The 21594-nt window shown below is 42.2% G+C and overlaps 2 protein-coding genes across 7 annotated transcripts in view; one reads left to right on the plus strand and one right to left on the minus strand.

Moving 5' to 3' along the window:
- The window catches only part of cux1b (cut-like homeobox 1b), a 64769-nt gene extending 52325 nt beyond the window's left edge, over positions 1 to 12444 (minus strand). For 4 of the 6 annotated variants that reach the window (XM_034229433.1, XM_034229434.1, XM_034229432.1 and 1 more), the window contains exon 1: positions 12294 to 12444. In XM_034229433.1, coding sequence (XP_034085324.1) covers positions 12294 to 12356 — 63 coding nt within the window. In that variant the 5' untranslated portion in view covers positions 12357 to 12444. Of the gene's footprint in view, positions 1 to 11792; positions 12232 to 12293 lie in introns of those variants that run through there. The other 2 variants (XM_034229436.1, XM_034229435.1) reach the window with 2 other exon arrangements.
- LOC117554867 (alpha-(1,3)-fucosyltransferase 4-like) lies at positions 11907 to 21312 on the plus strand. Its single transcript, XM_034229438.1, has 3 exons — positions 11907 to 12885; positions 16254 to 16425; positions 18480 to 21312. Exon 3 carries the CDS (start codon positions 18864 to 18866, stop codon positions 20016 to 20018), a length of 1155 nt encoding a protein of 384 aa, XP_034085329.1. The 5' UTR covers positions 11907 to 12885; positions 16254 to 16425; positions 18480 to 18863; the 3' UTR covers positions 20019 to 21312.
- Positions 21313 to 21594: the final 282 nt, after the last annotated feature.

Here is a 21594-nt window from a genome sequence, read left to right on the forward strand (position 1 = left end):
ACTGGCCCACAGCAGCAGTCCCTGTCCTGGTTCATTTGGTCGTCTGGTCAGCTGTAAAGACGATTGGAACAGATTGCCAACACTCCCTAGAGAGACATCAACACCGACTTGGCCAAGAAGCCTCCCGCACACTGCTCCACACGCGTGTGCTCTCACATGAATGCACAAACAGGCCGCTACAGTAACTTGGGTAGCCCAGTCTTTCCACATTCTTTTAAACTGCGTTTCAAAAGAGGAAATCTGCTAACATGTTAGCCTCGTGAAATTTGGCATAGGGAGCTATGTTCTCGGTTAGGAGGGGAGGTTGGGCCAAACGGAAATTATTCTCTCCCTGTCCTACAACTGTGGTAATAATACTAATCACTGATAACAGTCACGGGTAAACAAATCCTGTTACCACTGGCCATCCGACCTAAGGTGTACGTGTGTGTGTTCATCTCTCCTAATGAAATTCCTTCCACTCGTCTGCAGGCAGAGAGAGGCCTTCTATCTGACTAATTCGCTCTAATTACTCTAATGAGCCACAGGTGATGATACAGTGAGACTGATTAATTAAATGGGAGGCACCAATCAGGCATGTCTGATTATGCCAATCACATTGACTACCGACTAAATGAGATAACAGGAGACAGACGCACTTTAATTGAGGTATCAAAACTTCATGGAATTCCTTTTGCCCTCACGCTCCGACGATGCCGAGACAGATAGACTAGTGGAATGACAACAAAGTTATTGTTATGTACACAGTATGAAGTCAATCTGCAGCTGCCGTCCGTGCCGCCACAGTGACCAGGAGTGCACGCAGAGGGGAGAACACCACACAAGGATTGGCTTCAGATCTCATTCTCTGTGGAATAATTGGGAATGTAACTGCTAGAAACACTTTGTTTACACATAGACTGCAGTTCCTCATGCCAAGTAGTCTGCCACCACTTCTTTAGTCCAAACACAATGTAGGTTAACTGCTTCACAATCGGTGCATGCTTTACACATTAATCTAATGGAGTTCTACTCTTGAATTCATGGCAGGCTAAGAAAGAGACGGACAATATTTCATTCATTCTTTTTGGTTACACTAACAGCGTATTAGTCTCAGTACAAAAGAGGCTGATATTTTGTTATAAAACTTTGCTGTGTGCTTTACAGAGTGAAAAGCCTTTTTTTGTACAGCCTCTGTACTCGGCTACATGACACAGATGTTTAGATGAAGTTTTCCGTCTTGCCCGTGCAGTCTGTAATCTTTCCTTTTATCTTCGACATGTCTGAGGCTGTTATGTGGTTATGATAGTAAACAGTCAAAAGGTGTCTGGAAAGATGTCTTATCTGAAATCTACGAGGTCTACCTCTGAAACTCCCCCTCCATCTCCCCTCCCGGCGTTCCAGCTCCTATGCGGCTGACTGCTCTGAATGCCAAACCTACGGTGTGGGGGGGTGGAGTCGCAGGGTGGCAGCTCAGTCAGGAGCGACAGCCGCGCTTGCTACAACGACACGGTACATGATCACAGATCACAGGCACGCCCCCTCAGAACACCGCACAGATAAGACACTAGGATCCTGGCTGCCTGTCTGCCATGCTACCTCTGCCATAGCAGGAGGCACAACTTTAAAATGTGCCAACAGAAGCCAGACGCTGTTTTCACAAACCACACAGGGTTTGAAGACGCAAGTCATATCCTCCTGAATCTCTGTTTTTGTTTTACCTCTCACCCTTTGGAGTCAAAGCCACAAAGTGTTCTTATCCGTGAGCTAACAATAGTTTCACTATGACATCTGAGGTCTTAACGCTTTTGTGCGCGATAGTGTGTGTGTGTGCGTGTGCAAAGGGTTGGGGGCGGGGGTCAGCCCACCACTCTTCACATCTTAACAAGGCGCTTGTGGTCCCTGAGCGTTTTGCTCCTTTTTTTGAACACAGATCCATATCTAACAACAGCACAGGAGCTGTCAAGACTCACCTCACTGACGCTGACGCAAGCCTGGATCAAAAACAGGCTTTTTACACCTCAGCCTCGTTTGTATTGATCCGCGTTTCTCTGCTGAGAGACTGGTTGTTGTTTTATCTCCCCAACATCCAAGCCTGAACTTTCCCGAAGCTTACTGAGAGCTAGTCATTATTTTTGCTCAACCTATTGTCTAACGAGGGGTTTCAGAGGCCAGGGCTGAGCCTAAATACACATATAATGAGACTAAGATGGTTTCTGGCGTAGAGGACGTAGAAATTGCTTGGTCTCATTTTACAGAGTTGGAATTTAGCTAGAGGCCTGTGTCACAAAGGGTGAGTGGTGTGGAGGGTGCAATGGGAGGATAGGGGTACAGCGATATGCTAGGGTGTAATGCATTGGTGAAAGGGCAAGATTTTTCATCCCTGCGTTTACAGGGTGGAACGGCTAGGATATTGAGATCTGAGATAGGATCAGAGGGTAGTGAGCTGTTTCAGCTTCGATAAAGGCCACGCATTACAAACAGAGCACAGATAGAGAGAGGGGGAGAAAGAGAGAGAGTATCACACCTCTCATCCCTGAATTAATGCCTCCATTCTGCCAGCCTCTCTGTGCCAGTGAGAGGAGATTGGGGAGGGGATGAGTGCACAGATACGGACTAAAAAATGGAAACTGCGATCATGGAGAGGGGCGATAGGGATTAATCAAGTCTGGAAGAAGAGTGGGGCTCTCCAGGCCCTGTAGCACATACACAAGCCTGGGTCTCAAGGACTCGGTTAAGCAATTGATGCCGCCGCTATTACTTTAAGTAACGTCAAGTGCAAGTAACCATGTGGCAGGATCACAGGTGCAGGATAGTAATGGTGTAGACATCCACACATCATCCTACACTATGCGAGTCTTTTTGGCCTAGAAAGTCTTTGACCCTCAACAATGGAGCAGTGTTTAGTGCTGCTCTAATTTGGTTAAGATTTGATCTGCTCACAATTCGTTAGCCTATTTGATTTGTCGTAATTCACTAAGATTTCCATTTAAGGACTACACGCAGCTTCATGCTATTGGCACAGTGACTGTACGGTGAAAAGGGGTCTGCATCACTCCCATGCGCCTCTGGTACATTAAATCCCCGCTCTACGTGATGTCCTTTTCCACATTTTAATTTAGCCTCGTCTATCTGTTGTAGCCAGTAATTTTCTAGACGCCTGATGATGACACATCAGCGGGAGTTGTGCCACAGCCTATAAAAGCAGCATGTTGACTTCCACGCATTAATCAAAAGCATGTATGAAAATGCTCCATTAGGTTAGATAAATCTAGACGCCTTAATGTGTCCAACACATGCTGTCACTTTTTTTCTAGCATGCCCTTGCCTTCTGACTGAGTCTGACACCCATGGTCTATACGATCAACGTCAACAGAGCATGTCCTGGGGCTAAGTCTTACTCAGCCTTTATGAGTAAGAGTTTTTCTGCTCGGCTTGCGTGAGTTTTGTGAGAAAAAGGCAGAGAAACACAGTGAGAAAGAAAGAATGAGCATAGCTAATCCCATACAGTAATGACAGAATAATTTGCTTGCATTAGGCTATGTAATGGGTGGTAATTATATCATTTATTCTGTGTTGAGAGAATGTGATATAAAGCATGCACAATGAAGGAAGAGGAATTGAGCTCAGTGGGACGTAGGATGGAGCATGTGTAAGAGCTCTTTCTATTGATTGATCCAAACATCAAACGAACCGCTGGAGTAATGGGAGGAGTGAAGGACAGCTAAAAGCTATTTGGAGCCTCCACTGCATAAAAGACTTGACCTGTTCAACACAGCCTACATATCAAAACCATCAAACAGCAATCAATAGACCAGAGCGGTCAACTCAACAAACCGTCACCCAACTAAAACATCAAACCCCCGGCCCAAGCGTCAGATGATAGGCTACACTCAGCTTATCCATTACCATCAGATAAAGAGGAGATAAAACACATAGCCTAATCCTTTCATGTGTCGTGACAGCCACAGCAGCCTCCAAGGCATTCCTTCAGTCTGGCTCTCAAATTGTTTTATGGCAGAAGGCAGCCATTCAGTCAGCCAGCCAGCCAGTCAGGGCTGTTCTGGTCTGTTTGTCTTATTTCACAGTTTACACGCTGTTTTATAGGCAGTTATTATGGTCACCATGGTGATGCCATACGTTTTTAATGGTCTTTTGGTCTGAGGGCAGAGAGTGTAATAAACGAAAAAACACACACACATGAAAACAAAGACTCACAAAACACGCTCCTGCTGTGGAAAGGTCTCCTGTCCCTCCATTCCTCTCTCCCTCATTCTTTATCAGTCTCACCAAATGCCTATCTCCCTACTTTCTGCTTCATGTGAAACATGGATAGGCTAAACGTACAATTGTCCTCTCTCATTCCACATCTGGAGCTGATCAGAGGGCCTCCTGGAAGTTGAGGCCTCTGGGCCTATTAATAACCATACAGCTGAACTCAGGGTCAGACAGCAGTCAGCGGATGAGCCTGTGTCTACTAAACACATATTCCCTTCCCCCCTTCCCCAAGAGGACAACTCTCACTTTTTAAAATGAGGCTACAGAGTTTAGAAATGTACATTTAGTTGAACACTTTTGAATCCTCCAACTAAAGCAGTAGCTCACAAGTTGTTCCAAAATAAGCAAACAAAGAGTAGGAGGTTGAAACTCTGACCTTGCATTTATTCATCCTTATAAAATTAAAACAAATGCATAGGAAAGCAGCCCGTGCTAATTGTCAGAACATTTTCTACCGTCTTTAGTTGTTTTTTTTCTTCTTTCGACATCCAAACAAGTTCAAGTTCAAGGATGCCAGACCCATTAAAGGCAAAACAGATGGTAAAGTCCTCATCTGTTGGCTGTAAAGGTTAGACCAGTCAGACAGCCCAGGTCATACTGAGGTCTGCGGGGTCAGACTGTTTCTGAACCCTGACTCCAGCTGGACAGCTGCTCAGGTCAAATGTCAAGGACAGGTTAAGGTATCGTCTGAGGACGTCCAATGAATTGCACAGATACAAGAGAATACCCAACGATTTGGGAGACAAAGCCATGGACCAGTTACTACTTTTCTTAATCATGCAGTAATAAAAACAGGGTGCAGGTAGTTCAAACTACTTAATTTGATTCCCATGTAAATGTAACTTAGTATTTCAAGCATTACACTGATTTGGATAACAGTCAGTTATAAAGTTGTTCTTACTGAAATACATAAGCAGCCAAACGTGAACTGCCTCAACTGAGTTCCTCTAACAGGGCAAAGTTCTCCAACTTACGATGCAATACTAAAGCAGTGAAATATCTTACTGAAAGCAATGAACCATTTGTTTAGCATAAACCACCTCCATCCAACACACACACATCCACGCACCTGTGAATACAGGGTAGTTGAATCATCATATAATCGGTGGTAGTTTTCTGCTGAGCCCAGCCAGCAGTCTGTGTTATTTTTAGAGGGCTGACACAGAAGCGAGCCGTCCATTTACTCTGTGAGCTGGCAGCAGGACCATCACAGCTCTGGTTGCTTATAAACTACCAAAATGGGAATGATCTCAACATAAACACTGCAAAAGGTGTGGGCACTTACAGAAACAAAGTTAGCTCCGATTCCGAACCATTACAGTTCCATTACTTTGACATTAGGCTCCTTATTATAATACACATTAAACCATCAAACATCTCGTCATTTTATAGCTGTGATGATACATGCTCACACTTATAGGAGAATAACATAACTATTAACACTGCGAGTCAATATAAAAAAAGGATTCACACCGTCTACCGTGTAATAGTGTAAAAAAGCTAAGGGAGAGGGTTGGACAATAAACTGCTTGCCTTAGCATTCTACAGAAAAAACACTTATTTTTAGACTAATAAAATCCTTGTAGTAGCAACTCACAAACTCCTTGATGGACTCAAAACAAGACACAAACATGTTAAAAAGGGAGAGAGTAACTTTGGATAAAGGTTGAAGGCTATTCCGATCTGTTGTGACTGATGGCTTGAGCCTGAAGGCCGACTATGGATCTGGCAACTGAAGCCATGATTGACATTGAAAATTACACAGAGTGAGCTATTATCAGATAGCAGGCCATATCATAATTCAATCCCTACACCACCAAAGTGCACCAATATCATAATTCAATGCCAAGAACCATTAGCCTGCAGCACACCAATATCATAATTCAATCCTGAGGCCATCAGCCCTTGCCAATATCATAATTCAATACTCAGACCATTAAGACACACCAATAGGCCTATTAGAATTCAATACCTATGGTTAATGATCTAATAGGACACTGATACTGGAGTCATGGGTTGACATGGGAAGAGGACTGCACATAGGGCCTTATTTAGTCAAGACGCCTTGATAACTGTGGGAGAAACAACACTAAAATTAGTCAGGGCGAGTGGTTCACCAATAGCTTGGCTACACCAGACGCTGAAGGCCACAAGAGTGTTTGCTGCAGAAACACATTTCGGCAGGCTTATGCTGAGGGACACTTTTGTTGAACAAAATGAAACCCTGCATTAGCTTCAAACTCAGCTATGCGCTCAGCCAAACTCGTCAAAAACGTTTCGAACACTGGCTCCCAGTGTGTGACCGCCTGCAGTTGGTCTAAATTATCCCATTGTGGTACCTTGTGGAAATGGGACTCCATTTCGTTTTCTGGTCCATTGCCTCTGTTTATATTTCCATGTTAACATCTTGTATAGCGCCTCAAAAATACTGTTAAATCTCATCCAGGCCCGGCTTGCTGGATCATCAGAAATCTGCACCTTAACAGCCAAACAAACATTTTCAAAAGCTCAAAATTCCCCGACGGCTTTAAGTTAATTTTTCACCAGAGTTGTCATTATTCAAAGTTATTCTCACCACACATTTCTTAGGTTTCCTCACTTAAATCTAATCCTCATGTTCTTCATGTATAGTGTAAAATGACTCTGTAGTATGGAAAATAAACGCAAGAATGATTTATTACTGATAGATTAATTAACTCAAATTACATAACATAAATTGGAAATGTTGACAAATATTGTTTTTCTAGACCGTTTACAGTACAGTCATTAAGTTTAAGGTCCTCAGTTGTGAGGATTTTCTTATATTCTAGATTTTTGTTGGACAAAAAAGGGCAATGTAGATGTCATTGAAGGCTAGAGGGGATATATTATTTTTTAACAACTATTCAATTATCACGTAAATAAATCAATAATACTAATAATCCTTCATTCCAGCTTCAATTAAACTGTTTACTACACTGTGTGGCCAATAAAGTTGTATAGTAGTAGTATAATAGTTATTTGTAGGTCACATACCGCTGAAAACCAACAGTTATCGACTCTTTAATAAAAAGCTGGAATTTTAAATTACTTCCCCATTATGAAGGTGAAACGGTTGAAAACGTGTAAGAAAAATAAAACGATTAACACAAAAGCAACCAGAAAAGAGTGTGTGTTGTTTGTTTAGACCAAAGCTAAGCTCAGTGCTGGTCTGCACCTTCTTACTTTACCAGTCAACTATAGATTACAACAGACATCTTTTTCCCTTGGGAAGGCAAGATCTTTGTTTACTGAAATCCGTAGGCTTAATATTACAAGATGAGAAATAGACTATACAAGATTACATCAGCCTTGGAGGCGCTGTTTCAAGTCTACGGTTGATTTTTAAATAAAGTGGGCATCATCTTCAAACTTACAAGTGGAAACAGCCAGTATTCTCCAAAGTGAGCCTGAAGTGTCCAGTCACTGAAGCCCAGGCTTTCTCTGCTGGAATACAGAGCAGCAGAATAATGGATGCTTCTGTCACGAGATACCGTGAAGCTCCATGATGCTGTAGGTGAGAGAGACTCCAAGTGGGTCTGTAAATAATGCCTGCCACTTGAAAATAGGTCTCTGGAAACTGCCGTCTGTGCTTTTGTTGCTGGTTGTTGGGTGAGAGTCTGTGTAATTGTGTTTAAGTGTTTTTTAAGTATTTAGTGGAGATCAAATAGAAAAAAATATAGCAACATTTTTGGACGATTATGAGCAACAACAAATACAATTTGTTTCTAAAGTTACTGATCCCAGCTGGTAATGTAGAGCAACTGTACACTGTAGCATGTAAAGTGTTGAATAGCTTAAACAAGATAATGAAATATATGTATGAAATATTGGTATTACTGAAATGGTTTAGTATGTTTAAAAGTTGCAGAAAAAGTGTTTATACAAAAAGCCAGACACTGAAACTCAACATGGGCCCTCTCATATTTTGTTAAGTCCACAAAAGGCCTGTGAAGGAATTCTGCAATTAAAATGTGTTGCGATGATTCATTTTAAAAGTGAAACTACCTAAGAGTAAGTACAACAAAAAGTAAAAGAGTTGTTTTCTGGGATAAAAAATACACATTCACAGTAATCGAGTGAGAATAATTATTAAAGACGGGATTATTAAGACTTTTTAAATCGTACGACAAGGGAAAGAAGTTTGAGGTATTTCATTGCTTCATTTGTAACTTGTTAATGACAGACCGTTTATCTGAGACCCAGCCCAGGATAAATGTTTAGTGTTGCTAATCTAAAATTGCTAATTATTGAAAGAAAAACACATTTGTGTGATATTTTTATCCTGAGCAGAGACTTCCACACCTTCAAGTTTTATATGGAACATGTCCGTTTGTCACACACTTTTGCATAAAGCCTGCATTAAGAGCTGCCGACTCCATCTGTTTGGATAGCCCTATTTTTAGACTTCTGTTAAGTGCTTTTTATCTTTTGGTCAAACATCAAATGACATTGGTTAAAATGTATTTTACGACAGAGAAAATGGTTTAATTCAATGTTCTAGTATCAACTCAAGATGGTGAAATGCATTTTTCTTTTGGTAGTAAAATCAGATAAACTGGGCCTAGTGTAGACACTACTCAAAGCAGATAGAGGGTGAAGAAACTGAGCCGAGTGTGACGTGCGATAAATCGCTGAGGATTTGGGGAGTATGGGCCTCCGGTGAGAATTAGCCACTGATAAGGTAGATGAAGAGAAGTTTTTTTTTCCAGGGCTGCACATTCCTCTGAGTCCTGTGGAGTGTATCGCTCAGAAGGATACACTAGAGCGTCTTAGAAAGTGGGATGACATAGCCATGACCAAAGTAGACCGAGGGCAGACCAAAGACCTGACATGCACTCGTCCTTCACTCTGACTCATGCTTATAGTCGCTCATGCTTAGTCGCTCACCACCCACCAACACACAGTGAAACCTCAGTCCCAATGCCAGGTTTTGTCACTGGGCAGAGAAGCGGTTGGCTACAGTAAAAGCATGACGTGATGCCCCTTCCTCTATGTTCCCCCAGCCTGTGCAGCAACAGAGGGGTAAAAATATCCCACCAGTGAGTTCAGACAACCGGCTCATAAATTAACACTAAAACTCCTGCAGACAACAGCGGGCCGGACACTGAGAGATTTAAACCACTCAGGTTGCCACTGACCACAGCTCTGGGATCAGCTTACAAAACCCCTTTCCTAAATTTACCCATTAGGAGGTGCTGAACGGGAACGAGTTCTAGATCCGTTTTCACCCAAGTCACTGTTTAGCTGTACTATTTTTCAAAATGGCTCTAGGGTGCTTTGTTCCAGGAAATGTTAAGAGGTGAGATGTAAGTTATTAGGCCTAAATTGGGAATTGTGTACAGCAGAAAGGTCTGTTCTTAATTTTCGGAGCTTACGCGGAAAATATAAAATATAGGTTTAGGCTCAGCTATTCGCTCATTTCTTATTAAGGATTGCCTGTAATGAAGCGCAGTCTCTCAAGTAGAAACACAATGTTCCAGCAAACTGCTTGACTGGGTCAAAAAGAAGAGGGAAAAAAATGAGAAAAAAAGAAAAAATAACAACAGGAGAGAAGAGTGATGATCCCCTCTAAAGAAACTCAACTCTGTAATGGACGGACAGGGATTACAGACGTTAAAACCTCCTCCATCTGTAATTCACTGTCACACTGCCATCATCTCTGAATCACTGATCCATTTTGCAAGTGTGCGAGACCTTGCTAAAAGCATCACTGTTGCACCCCATTTGTGTTTGTAGTGGTGGTGGGGCGGGGGGGGTGAAAGGAGCAGGAAAAAAAGCATGCAGAAAAGACAAGTTAACAGCTCGCTGTGCTGTTTCAAAGCACTCTCTGTCCTGTAACAACCACCTAGCTAGTTTCTCACACAGGGAATGGGACACACTGATCAAATAGGATTTTAATGAACATCAGCAGTTGGAGCCTGAGGAGTAGATACTAGGATGGCTTAAAGCTACTGACATCTTAGGTTGGGTTGGATTTTCATCATCAAACGGAACAAAAAAAGAAAACATTCCTTTGCTGGTGCCTCGCACACAGACAAGAACAGACTGTGAATCTACAATGTCCATTGGATCACAAGGAAGACGCAACTGAGAGAGCAATCGGCTGACAAGGCCATACATAGACCATGATCATATCATACTAACCCTGCATTATCCTCAGAAAACAGATAACAAAAACAGGTCTTCTCTGAAGGCTTTCCTTCAGAGAAGACCTAGGAGCCTCTCAGTGGGAGGGAGAGTAAATAAGATGTCATCAATAATAGACAGTGAATGTTCTGAGCAGTTCTGCGCACACACACAGACACACACAAGCTCCGACTGATTCCTATCCTGCAGACAGGCCTGCCAACCGCCAGGCTTTTTGCACACGCTCAGATTCACTGTCCTGACTAATCGCTTGTGATAGGGGCCTTTGCCATAATTACCCAGGGCCTTATCACAAACGTATGCGATGCATTTTTCATGTCCTGGCTGCTGGCAGTGCCTTCACTGTCCGTGCTGGCAGTCAATCTACGAAAAAGACCGATCTCGGAAAAATTCACACACACCAGTTCAGACGGGACGAAATGGGTGACAGCAGGGTGAAGGGCCAGAAAAGAGTGAGAGGGGGAAAAAAATTAAAAGGAGGGGAGGGGGAAGTGAGGGAGAGGAAGATGTGAGGGGGGGCTGGCAGGAAGGGGGTGGGAGATAGATAGTGAGGAAAGAAAAGAGAAAGCAGTCTCAATTTTTTTACATAATGCATGAACAAGGGGGCACGAGTAGGAGGACCAAACAGGATCAAATAAATAGGAGAAGTGAAGCCTTGATGATGTGGCATAAGTGCAACACAAAGCCCGCTGGGAAGACTTGTTCACTGTCCTTTTGTCTACCCAGTCATAGGGGCATCATGACCTAAATAAAAGTTTTAAATCCCAAGCCTGTGCCATATACAAAATTATGTATGAACAATTGGGCTAGCCTACATAATGCAATCTTATGTTAATTACCAAGGCGACTGGTCTACTAATATTCATAAATTGTGATTTGAAATTCAGCAATGCACGTTAAATGCCACGGGAAAACACAACAGTGCCATTGTCTACATGTCTTGTGATAGGTCAAACAGGCTCCAACATACACAGGCTATATTCACACATACTGAATAGGCCCAATATTTTCCTCATATCCTGCACTGTGCCGTGGACCTCCTCCGTGCACGCCGAGATAAGTGGCGTGCGTGAGGCTGGGGACATTTCTGGAGTTCATCATAATTAACAAGGTCACGATCTTTCATATTTCTACTATCGTTTCATTTAATTGCATCGCATCAACAAACACTGTCCCGTCCCGTCCACTACAACAGACGTGGCAATGTCTGTAAAAAAAAAAAAACCTCAGTGTATAATTGCAGTCAGGGGAAAGCGAGAGAAAAAGCCGAGTTGATCAACCATAATCACGGACTTCAGTATAAACTGCTTCAAACCCGTTAGCCGATAAGGTTGCTAATGTTTTCATTCGCCTGTTACTAAACTTACCAATTTGTCAGTGAAAAGCATAAAAACACACGAGCGAAGCGGTGCTGTGTGTCTGCCCGTCTCAACGGCTGGTGTCACCACAGCGCCACCGTATAATGAGTCGCACTTATTTTTCCCCCAAATGATCCAACCTTAAAGCGGCTAAGCGTCGGGCTAACTACGGCTACTCGCTCCGGTAAAAGTTGAAGAACACGCAATAAAGATAGCTAACCGAAAGCTCTCCGGTAAAAGCCCTGCCGTTTTGTTTTCATCTCGGTGCATCCCCGCGGCGTCGCCCCGGCTTGCCCAGTTGCAGTGTCCGATCGATGTTGAATTGAACAAAGAGGATCAATTTCTGATCAGCGAGAGAGCCACTTTCATCAATGTGAGGAAGAGGTCTTGAATTCTCTTCCGAAACACCTACGAGGCGACCGCGGAAAAAACACAAAACACAGCGGCCGAGAGAGGCAAAGCGTCCGAAGAGAATAGTGGAGAGACGGTTAAAACAGAGGTTGTACTGACCTGTAGTTGTTGTAAGTCAAAGCGCTTCCAATATTGAAACATCGATCCTGCATTGGCCGCCATCTTGAGACATATTGAGACAGGAATGAGATGCTGATAGAGAGCGCGGGGGTTGGAGTTCAGTGGAGAGGACCGGGCGGCCGCAACACCCGGACCGGATCACATCCACCTCCATCCGGGTATCAGCCTGTTTACGGAACGGAGTCAGCTCACAGCAGTGTTGCCTTAATAACGCCATTATAATTGCTTAAATAGCTTTTTATCAACATCCAGATATTACAGGTAAATAACAGAGCGAACGTTAAATTACTCGTCATTTTATTACCTTGAAATACACGAAATTGTGAGAGCCGGATGAGTCAATGTTTGGTGTTGTAACTTAAGTGATCATTATGTTTTTTATGGAGAGCAAAGATCATACCAAAAATAATGCCAGGAGGCTATTTGGAAGCCATATCTAAAAAGAAAGAAACACACCAGGAGGGCATGCAGGAGCAATGATTTATTTGAGCTGTGTGGAGCTGTGCAAGATGATCATTTAGACAATGTTATCATTTATCTCACCAATAATCATATTACTCCTCCAAAATCGGTAAGAGTTGATTTCTGTTTCATACACTTGGATTTTTTTGAATCTGCTCATTTATACCATAACAGCTAGCCTACATAATTTAGGAACACCATTTAAATCTAGTGTATGAATACTTTGTTTGTGTTTTGTAGCTGTTTTACTGATCCCATTGAAATTATGTTATGTTTGTTCCATTGTGGAAGTGTATGAAGGACAATTGCAATTTAAAAGGAATGGTTAAATATGACTGTAAACTAAATATAATCTAGGATTAAAGTGTCCATCTAAATTGTTAACAAAAACATTCACATCTAATCAATAATACAAAAAAAGTATCCATAATATCTTACATTTCATAATCCATGTATTTTATATTATCCTTTATTATAATAAAGGATCTATACAAACTCATAGCCTATGCAACAAAACAGGGGATGGAGTGGACTTACACTGTAGATAAGATATTTCAAAGTTCATGGTCTTACTGTATCATAAATAAGACATCCTTACATACTGCTTTGAGGCATTATTTTTGCTCCACAGATATTAATCAGATTAGTTATTCAAATAAGATGGTTGTTAATCTAGTCAGATCATTGCAGCAGCAGGGCAGCCCAGTGGTTAGTGTCAGCATGCATACATATCTGTTGTTGAAGTGACCTTCAGCAACACACTGAACCCAGGCTGCTCCTGAGGCCTCACTCCTGCTGACCATGTCCTCAGCCCCCATTCAGCTTGTGGATATGCAAATAATTTCTAATTGCACTGTATATGGAGTGCCCTAAATTCCTGCATCAAACTGTGCAGATTGTTCACCCTAAAACACATCATGCCTCCGATTTAGCCTCCAATTGCTCTGCAAAGCGGAGCCGAGCTGCTCAGGTTTATCAGGGCAACACATCTGTTCTACATGTTGTTTTCATTTTTAGCATTTGTGGGTTCCCAAATGTGACTTGCCGAGTGTGTCGTGAGGCCTGGGTAAAATCAACGCCTGCATTTACACTTAGGCTTTTTTTCCCCCCAGAGGCTACAGCCTTTTAAAATAAATATTTTAAAACTTTATTTTCCGCTACAATCATTCTCATTTCTTCACTGCCATTGAACTTTAATTGCATGTACTGAAAATAACACAAGAATTTGCCATAGATAATAACGTCTGTTTCACTGCACAAAGGTGGGCATTTTTTGTGTTTTAAATTAGCTCAAATTTCAGGTCATTACTTGATTTGATTTGAAGCTGTTTTGGTCTCCCTTTTAAAACAGTATGAATGGTGCTCAGTGCTCAACTAATTTGTAGTCTCAATTGTGTTTTCATTATTTCATACTTCATTTATAGACATAATACACTGAATTAAAGCCTTGCTTCAGTTTAACCATGGCACCTAGTCACATGCCTTTTAATAAAATGTACTGAGTTGCACTTCAATCACAACTAACAGCTGCCTTAAAATAATCTTTATGAAAAAAAAGTGATAGATAGATTTGTGTTTCTGTTTGAACTATTTCTCTATCGTGATCATCTTAAAAAATGAACAAATGATCTTTAATGTGTGAGCTTATTCAGTGAGCTCATTAGCATAAGTAAGTACTCAGTGTATTATAAATACTTCTTAGACAAAATACTGCACATGAACCAGAGGATCCTGGGTTTAATCCTCTCATTTATTTTCCTTTCCGCCATGTTAATCAGGGTTTCCTTGGCCTGGCCTGCATGACTTGTGATGCTACCTATCATTAAACCAAACCAGAAATACAGGTCTGAGATAATCCCTACAGGTTTAGTAGCTTTGCACGGTGTCCATTATGATGTGTTTGTATAGTTTTCTCTTACTGTCACACAAAGGAAACACACAACTAAAGGAACACAGTATATATGTGTATGGCACTGATAAAATGAAAAGTATTCTACAAAATGTTATCTAACATATAATAAAAAGTGACTCCAAAAAGCAAAGTATTTGTCCTGAGAAATGTTGCATGTTTTAACTTTTTTCATACAAAAAATAAAATTACACAGTGATTCAATGTTTCAAATATATAAAGTGACTTTATTTATTCACATACTTCAAAGATCCCTGCTTAAAAGAAACCTGCTCAGTGGGGAAACATGAATATAACTTTCTTCATAAAACATTTCAGTGCAAACAAAGAACAAAGAATGTCCTTCCTATAAACAGTTCACGGTTTTCATTTTCATCCATTCAAAGAAATCATCAGAAACAGAGTACATTTTATTCAAGTGCAACCCTTGAATCATCATACAATGAACAATAAAACATGAAATGGACTTCATCCTCAAACTATATGTAATACACACAAGAGACAACACATTTTCTCTTTGCAGAGATAATTAAATATGTAGCTATTGGTACATTACCTAAGATATGATTGACTTTTAGTTAGATCATGTGTCAGGCTACGACTACATTGTTTCTCCATATTTTTGATTGATTTGATTGTATCCTTCAAGTAATACTTAAATATTGATACATTATTTTAATGAAGACGTTGTTGTGAACATTATAAATCAGTGTATTTTCTCCTGCCAGGCACTTTTCTCTCACTGAGCACACAGTATCTCCATAAGGATTTGAGTGGAGCTTCACTAGGCTCTGGATTACTTTGAAGCGGTAGGGGGTACGTCGGAACAAGTAAGATTCCAAGTTATCAATCCACCTACAAATTATAATTTTCTGCCACAGTGGCTTGTGCATGTCTGGCATGAATGACTTGGAAGGGGTTTTTTCCCTCACTCATCTTTTATTACACTCTATTTTAAAATTAGAAAGGAGGGAAAAAACACAGCATAAATTGTTCTTGACAAGGACAACAGGTAACATGTTGGGGCCCAACAGATTTAGCCTCCTAAAAGCCTCATCATCTCATGTACATTTAGTTTAAACATGGGGAGATAAACACACATGCTTTGTCTCAGTGCCATTATGAAACTAGATCTTATATACCCACAGTGCTACAGGGTAGAAAATAAAACAGCCATTCTGTCCTTTAGCTTTCCCACTTTTCTCAGTTTGTGTCCCTTCTCCTCCTGCTCATTGACTCTGCCTGCAAGGTGCTTTTAGCGGGCCTTGTGTGGCCGGATTAGAGATGGATGCGTGGCCCTTGGGAGCTGCAGGCGAAGAGCAACACTGATCATGTCAGACAGGCTGGGGAGGCTGCATAAGATCATCATCACCCAGCAGTGAAGTGAATCGCTGCAGTGGCACTTTCACACAACCTCTGACCTGTGGGGTAACCTCAGAGGTCATGATCAAGGTCAGGGGTCAGCCAGGGCCTCTGTGATCAGCGAGCTCGAGGCCTCTCCTGCCTCTATTTCTCTTAATGTTTTACGTTTCCCCCCCCCCTGCTCTTGCCTCTTTCTCTCTCTCTAGTCCCTCATCTTCTATCTGTTTGCCTATCGCTCACACTCTCTTTCACCGGCCGGGACCAATTGAGACATCCCATCCCCTGGGAGTGCAAAAAGGAAAGCAAGAGAAAATCAATAGGGAAGATGAGTGAAGACCTGGGGGTCCCATCAAAAACGGAATGCTTCTCCCTGTGCTGGTATGATTCACACACATACACACAAATACACATACACAGTGGTATTACTTCTGACAAACAGGAAGGTAGCAGTAAACAAGGGCTTGGAAAATGTACAAAGAAATGTGTAAAGTAGCAAAATATGTAGTTCGTTTTTTTATGTATTTGTCCTGTAAAAAGTGCAGTTTCATCACCTTAAAATGGCTGACTTTGTCCATATAAAATGACCTGAGATGCCCCATATGTGGTTGGTTTCTGCAGTGATGTTTGAACAGAGAAATGCACAATATCGATCCCTCAGTGGAGATTCAAGGTCTGGATCCACAACTGAAAGAGCTTGATGACAAAATAAAGTTATTTTTCAGCAAGAGAGATGCGAAAAATGAAAAATGTTACCCTAGCTGTAATTTGAGATGAACAAAATGTCACCACATCACCAACCAAAGAAACATTTCCAGTAACATTTGCATGGATTTGTGCCACCTTGTAAAAAGGGTTAAAATAAACAAAAATCGAGCTGAAAGAAGACAAACAAAACGCATTCCTTTGTCACTTCCTGACCTCATCCACCTCTGCTATTTCGGAGAAAGGACATACATGTGTTTATAATACTTGAGTCTCCCCATGTCTCCATAACTTATGAGATTGCTGAGTTTCCCAGCTCAAGACAACCCCCGGGCACGAACTTAAATGATCGGCTGAAAATAGAACTGTTCAGATGAAAGGAAGGATAAATAATGCAGAAAGAATACAAAACCTCTTATGGGGATAACAAGTCACACACACACACACACACACACACACGTATACAAACACACAAAGAGATTTTTTTTCCTGCTCCACGGTGAAGAAAAGTGAATGGATGTAACAGGAAGGAGGAGGACCCAGTGGAGACACACATGCTTCTTGCTTCATCTCCTCCCACTCCTCCTGCCATTTTTTTCCGCTCACGCCCAGACTTCATGACATACTGTGTGTCTGTGGGGAGGAATAATGTTGTCCCAGTCACGCCGTGTTTTTCCTGCCCACCAGAGATCAGACACAACACACAGTGTAGGATTTCCAACCCAGCCACCTCATCATTTTTTCATGAGTTTTTATGAGAATGCGTTCATATAACGACGACCTGGACAGTTGGCCCTCTTTCAGGAAGGAAAACATGTCACTATCTGAGTTTCTGTTGTTGTTGTATAGGTTTAGGTTAGATCATTAAATTAAAACTGAGTCATTTATTAAGATGACTAGTTAGAGGGTGTTGCAATGCTGGCCAATGTCTAATAAATAAATCATTCAAGACAAACATTTTTAAAGCCTTGCTGCTGCCTGCCTAATTTTGAGCTGAAATGTTTATTCATTGGCCGAATTACTCATGCTTGTTTTGATAAAATCCTAATGTCACTATACAACACAGGCTGCACAGGACACTTCTCTTTGGGCTTGTGTAGGGAGACACCTAGTGGGGAATGTGTAGCATTTAAGGGGATTCATAGAAGATTCAGTGTCCTCTAACATTGTTAGACATCTTGAGTACAGAAATATTTCAGCAGTGTATACCCATAAGATCTGAGGTATAATTTGTTGATTAGTTTAACAAAAGAGTGTTGTCTATCACTTTAAATCTGATTTGACCCCTTACCTCAAATAATATGCTTTTGAACAAACAGTAACCTAAAGTAAATTACTTCTACTCAAGTACTGTACTTAATTACAATTTTGAGAGACATGTACTTTACTTAAGTATTCAAATACCATACAGTATACATTTTGCTCCACTACATCAATTTCATATATTTTGTTCTTTAGATTAATGCTAAACAATGCAAAGCTGCACCTTTACCAGCTTTGATAGACATATTAATGCATCAATAATTAGAATCAAAACATAATATATTATTCTAAAATTGCCAAAAAAAATAGTAACATTTTGAATGCAGGACTTTTATGCCTACTCTGGTATTTCTACTTTTACCTAAGGACATAATCTGAGTAGCTACTTCTCCTATATGCCTCTGTTTACAAGCTAAAATATTCCTTGTATAGACTACTTTACAAAATGACCTTTGCTTACTTCATAGGACAAGTGTTTACCCAACCTGGAAGTGCCTGGGAGGCCAACCAAGCGTCAACAGGTCGCACAAAAGCCCCATTCACCGGTAACTGAACCCCAGACTAACGCTGCCACGTCGAAATGTTTTCAACATAGAGCACTGGTCCAAATGTTTTACTCGGTTTTGTCCAGTGAAGAGGACAGATAGGGCAATACACGACAATGCAGGGAGAAGCTTGTCTAAGCTCCGTAATCTGACCTCATGTTAACTTCTTATCTCGAGACAATGACTTTTATCCGACTTAAAGGTGTGCCATCATACAGCTTTTATTACAGTCCTCAGGCCACATTTCCTGCGATATTGCACTACGTGTTGTGAGAGGTTTTTGATGGGAACTGTACATTGAAGTCGATGGGAGCTGGGGCTGACTGGAGAGCAGCTCCCCGGGAAGACAGGCGCTCAGGTTTGTCCCAGCAGCGGAAATGTGTTGGACCAGTTCTCAGAAAGACCTGCTTCTCGGTGTGTGTGGCCACCGCGGGTTTTGTGCTCCTCCTGGGGGTCAGTCTGCTGTACTTACCGGACCCGTACAAGCCGGAACAGTTTGTCCCCGAGGAGAAACACGCGGTAACGCTCCTGATATGGACGCACCCGTTTGGACGGTACCGGAAACTTCCGAACTGCTCTGCTCTTTATCAGATCGGCGGGTGCACGCTCACAGACGACGTGCATGTATACCCGCAGGCTGACGCGGTGGTCATCCATCACCGGGATGTTGCAACCGGCACCGCTGATCTGCCACCGGAACCGCGGCCACTAGAACAAAAGTGGGTATGGATGAACTACGAGTCCCCCTCGCACACGTCCGGGCTGTGGCGCTTTGAGGGCGTTTATAACCTCACCATGACTTACCGGACAGACTCAGACATCTTCTTGCCGTACGGGTATTTACTCCCCCGGGGGAGCAAAACCGAGGGTCTCAACGACCGGTTTGCGCACCCGCTCCTCGCCCCCTCGCGCTCACACCTCCTCCGGCCCCGCCTCGTGGCCTGGATCATCAGCAACTGGTCTGAGTCCCATGCGCGCGTGGCCCTCTACCACCAGCTCCGCCGCTACATCCGGGTGGATGTGTTCGGGCGAGCTGGCCGGCCTTTACCGGAGGACAGCGGCGGCAGCGTGGTGCGGCTGGTCGGTCGGTACCAGTTCTACCTGGCGCTGGAGAACTCGCAGCACACCGACTACATCACAGAGAAGCTGTGGAACGCGGTGCGGGCCGGTGCCGTCCCGGTGGTGCTGGGTCCGTCCCGGCAGAACTATGAGCGCTTTCTGCCCCCCGAGGCCTTCATTCACGTGGACGACTTCCCCACAGTGCGCGGGCTGGCCCGGTACCTGCTGATGCTGAGGCGGAACCCGGCCCGGCTGAAGCGGCACCTGGACTGGAGAGGGGACTACAGCCTGCACCAGCCCGCCTTCTGGGCCGAACACTACTGCACTGTCTGCAGGGCGGTGAGGAGGACCAGAGGCAGGGCAGACTCGGTCCAAGACCTGACACGATGGTTCCACTCGTGACAATCATGAGAGACTCTGAAACAGTGGGATTCACTGCCCACCTGTAGCTGTCAAAGTTTACAACATGCCTGTATTTATCAGCAACCATTATTGTTTGGGAAACTGTTTATTTTAACTTTTTGAATGATTGTCTTTCTTGATAGGGATGATGCAATTTAACACAATTCCATTAAAGAGTTTTACACTGATTTTCCGCACAGAGAATGTATAGCTATTGCTAATTTTCCACTTGTCTCATGGGTTTTTACTCGCACATTGTATAGTTAAATATAGGCAACAGCTTTCACTTTCAATCATAACACTGAAATGCAGTTATGTTGTATAATGATATTGTTTGACAGATTTTGAGAAGCTGGTTTATCACAGTAAATAATGTTATGTTATTAGTTATATGGTGCTACAAGACTGACTAATAATTAAGGTGATACAATTTTCTTATGCAATTTGTCAATCTTGGCACAAACTTCTACGCAGAATTGCAATGGAAATCAGGGCCTGAATGGTTGAATGAAACACATTGTCTTAAAAGTGGTCATAAATAATATCAAGAAAATATAATTTCATATTATAAAATCAAGTATGTTCAACGAGTGTATGATTGAGATAATGAATGTATTCAGGGTGTGAGTATTTGATTCAGTGAGGCATTATTGAGACAATCTCCAAAGTACATTATGAGGGGTTAGCACAAAGCCATGTTAATCATCTTGGATCTGCTTTGCTATTAGCTTATCACCATACATGGCCGATGCCTGTGCCAAGCATCCCTAAAATAGCATTCTGTTTCTGCACATCATTGACCGCTTCATTGCAGCGCTGGACTGAATGACCTTATTAAAGGTGTTGACAATATGTATAAATGCAGCTGTGTCTTTGTTGTGGCATATAGGTGCTGGATCATACTGTGCTTATTCCAGCTTGCGAAGGGCTAATTACATGGGTGGAATAAGGTCTTGAAAATATGAAATGCAAGTCTCCTTTAATAATAATCCAAGTACCTGACAATGAACCTGATGAAGATCTGCATGAGTCACAACACATTGCTTATTTTATATACACACTGCAATGTAAAAAAAAGACATTTTAATACTGCATAAACCCTGAAATATGCCTTGGATCTTTTTTAAGGAGACTTTTTATATGTGTTATGTACTGTAGACCCTAAAGGTGTTGTTAGACCCCAAACCTTTTTTTCAGTGCTGTTCATGCCTCTTGTAGACTTGTTAGAGAGAAAGACAGCTGTACGAACACACATCTTCTACTGTTTCATTAAACGTTTCTATTTACACAGCCATGCTCATTTTGCTGATGTTTGTTCTATCCTTTATATATTGTCATATCTTAGGCTACAGCAATAAGGCAGGAAAACCTTGCAAAAATGAGAAAAGGAAGGAAGAAAACATGCGCTTTATGAGTCACTTGATGAAGAATTCAGAAGCTGTGATGTGGATCATTTAAATGTACACCTCTGAGTTAGTGCCCTGACACAGAATTAACACTTTAGCCTGTCAAATGAGACATTTCCTGCAGGCACAAGGGCAGCGAACACTGCTGCTCCTCATAATGAGCTGATGCC

This window comes from Gymnodraco acuticeps, unplaced genomic scaffold (genome assembly GCF_902827175.1).
Source record: "Gymnodraco acuticeps unplaced genomic scaffold, fGymAcu1.1, whole genome shotgun sequence".
NCBI lineage: Eukaryota > Metazoa > Chordata > Actinopteri > Perciformes > Bathydraconidae > Gymnodraco > Gymnodraco acuticeps.

Coding starts and splice junctions, on each gene's coding strand:
- LOC117554867 (XM_034229438.1), top strand. CDS start 18,864: ATGGGAGCTGGGGCTGACTGGAGAGCAGCTCCCCGGGAAGACAGGCGC.